The sequence below is a fragment of the Haliotis rubra genome, unplaced genomic scaffold (assembly GCF_003918875.1).
Source record: "Haliotis rubra isolate DU_JTF1 unplaced genomic scaffold, ASM391887v1 Scf33, whole genome shotgun sequence".
In the NCBI taxonomy this organism is placed as follows: domain Eukaryota; kingdom Metazoa; phylum Mollusca; class Gastropoda; order Lepetellida; family Haliotidae; genus Haliotis; species Haliotis rubra.
Window position 1 is genome coordinate 2,837,170 of NW_025767002.1, and position 3,222 is coordinate 2,840,391.

Sequence of the window (3,222 nt, forward strand, 5' to 3'; positions counted from 1 at the left end):
GCATCTGAAATGAGGGCAAGTAAACCTGTCAAACCTACACCATCAGTTCCCCTCATCGCCAACAGTACCTATGTACATGAAATGAAGGATTCTCCTGCTGCTCTGTCTGCCCACCTCAACACCAATCAACAAACACCTGCACAGCCTGCAGCACCTATCCACAATAGGAATTTAACCGAGTTGCTCCTTTCCTCATCATATGGCATTCCTAAACCCAATCTTCCGTCGTTTTCAAGCGGTAAGGAAAGGGACTTTGCTCGTTTTGGAACTGGCATTCAAAAATCTTATTGACATTCACCCTCACTTGACAGAACAATACAAATTTCAAGTCTTGGTGGAGAAACTTGGAGGAACTGTTAAGAGATTGGCCGAAGCTTACCGGAGTCATGTTAACCCCTACACCATGGCGTTCCTTGCCCTGAAGGAAAGGTATGGCCAGTCACGCCAGTTGGTACAGAGCGAACTTAGACATATCATGAATCTCCCGCAAGTAAGATATGGTGACAGTGAAGGATTTGAGAATTTTGCCCTGTCTGTTCATTCTCTTGTAGGAATTCTACGATCAGTAGATGGTGATAACAGTAATGAACTCAGATGTTGGTCTCATGTTGACCGCCTGCTCAGCAAGATGTCTCAATCTCACAGAGATAGCTTCATAGAACATTGTCTCAACAAGGGTATTCTCACAGCAGATGGTGGATGTTACACGCTGGTGGACTTTTCTAATTGGCTACAAGTGAAAGCAAGAGCAAAGCGCATTGCTGCCGCATCCGCACCTCAATATGAAAAACCTGAAAGGAGTAACCAGACCAACAATACTCGTCAAAGACAAGAGAAAGCTACTCATACAAAGTCGTCACCTACAGCAGTATTCAATACAAACATGGTACAGAAATCCTCTGAATCGTCGCCAAAACCGAAACCGTCCAAGTTTGAGAAATTCAGGTATTGTCCATACTGTAATAATAATGATCACTTCTTACACAGATGTCCACACTTCTCCAAAATGACCACCCAGGAGATCGCAGACTGGATCAAGAGAGGCTCCCGATGTAGCAAATGTGCAAGGTTTCACAAACCTGAGAACTGTACACTGAAGAAGCCTTGTCATGAGTGTAACAACTTACATCTGACCGCACTCCATGAGGTCATGCAGACTGGAGTGGACAAGATATATAGCCTCAGAACTGACAATTCTGAATTTGTTTATGCAGACCAACCATCAAAATCACCGAACGTACTGTTAAAAGTTGTGAAAGTTCTGCTACATGGCCCCAATGACAGAAAGATGGAAACCTACGCATTACTTGATGATGGTTCAATGCGAACTATGGTTCTGCAGCCAGCTGTTAATGAACTGAAATTACCTAGTACCCCTGATAAAGTGTTGCTAACTACTATTCGCCAGGATCCTTTCTGGTGTACTGGATTTAATGTTGACCTACAGATTTCCACCACAGATCACCCTGATCTTCGATATGACATTACCGGAGCATTTAGTGCCGACAACCTGTGTCTGTCCGAGTACAATTACCCTGTAAGAGAGTTACAAGCTACATATCCTCACCTGCGGGACTTGCCTTTGCCAACCATTTCCCAGGCTTGTCCTATGATCCTAATTGAGTCGGATCATGCTGATCTCATCTTACCACAGAAACCTGTTGTATTCGGAGCAGATGGAAGCCCAGTTGCCATATGCACCCTTCTTGGATGGACATTGCAAGGTCCAACTAAAGAAATATCACCACAGAAAGCTGTTCAATCTTACTACACTGCCTTGGAGAGGAAAGCAACACTTATGAATCATGTTGAAAGATTGTGGCAATTGGATGTGCTACCTTACTCAGAGAAAAAAGTGGTGAGATCCAAACAGGACATTGAAGCACTACACATGCTTGAGGCTCAAACTGAACTTGCTACGGTGGATGGTGTTCAGCGTTATGCCACCCCATTATTGCGTGCCAAGGATGCTCCAAAGTTTGAAGCTACTGAGGCAGCTGTGATGCCAATTCTCAAGCGTACAGAGAAGAGACTCGCCAGCAACCCAGATCTAGCTGATATCCATAATCACCTGATAGAAAAGTTAGTGACAGCTGGTTATGTCAGAATCCTGACTCCAGACGAAATCAAAGGCACAGAGTCTTGGTATTTCCCTCATCATGTTGTTGACCACAATGGGAAGTATCGACTAGTGTTCAACTGTTCGTACAACTCGGCTGGTATATCACTGAACAATTACCTGTTACCTGGCCCTGTGTTGGGTCCGGTCCATCATTACTCGGAGTACTTGTGCGATTTCGACAGCATCAGGTCGCTGTATCTGGAGATATACAAGCCATGTTTCACCAGGTGCGTGTCCTGCCCAGGGATAAACCACTACTACGCTTTATCTGGCGCAACATGGAGACATCAGTGGCACCAAACACATACGAGTGGCAGGTACTTCCCTTTGGGACTACCTGCAGTCCATGCTGTGCTACTTATGCCCTTCAGAGACAATTATTGACCATACGGAGAACGATGGAGAACTTTCGGAAGCAATCCTGCAATCGTTCTATGTTGATAACTGTCTGCACAGTGCACCTACACCTTTGGAAACCAAAACACTGGTAACTGAACTGAGAAACGTCCTTGCAACTGGTGGTTTTAACATAAGACAGTGGTGTTCCAATGTGCCGTCTGTTGTTGAAGATCTTCCCGCGGATGCTAAGTCCGATGCTTCTGAATTGTGGCTGAACTTTGGAAAGGAAGACTTGTTGACATTAAATTGGTGAAAATTCCTCGATGCTACTCTCCTGACATTGAGCTGTGTGATATAGCAACGAGACAGATACATGTATTCTGTGATGCATCAGAACGTATTTACGGATCTGTGGCCTATCTCCGCACAACAATGAAAGACCAGACTGTTAGCGTCACCTTTATTGCAGCTAGATCCCGAGTTGCACCAAAGAAACAACAAACTATCCCACGCTTAGAATTGTCAGCAGCACTGACTGGTGCACAACTAGCTGATGTTCTATTGAGGGAGTTGACGCTACCTGTCGAGAAAGTAATGTTGTGGAGTGATTCCACAACTGTGCTGGCATGGATTCATTCTGAGTCATGTCGATATAAAGTATTTGTGGGTACGAGAGTCGCTGAAGTTCAAACTCTTACTAAAGTGGAGAATTGGCTGTATGTGAACACAAAGGACAATCCTGCCGATTGCATTACACGGGG

The 3,222-nt window shown here is 44.8% G+C and overlaps 1 protein-coding gene across 1 annotated transcript; it reads left to right on the plus strand.

Annotated features, from left to right (window-relative positions):
- The first annotated feature begins 403 nt into the window (after positions 1-403).
- On the plus strand, positions 404-2,506 carry LOC124284108. Its single transcript, XM_046720167.1, has one exon. The coding sequence runs from the start codon at positions 404-406 to the stop codon at positions 2,504-2,506; it is 2,103 nt and encodes a 700-aa protein (XP_046576123.1).
- The last annotated feature ends 716 nt before the right edge of the window (positions 2,507-3,222 follow it).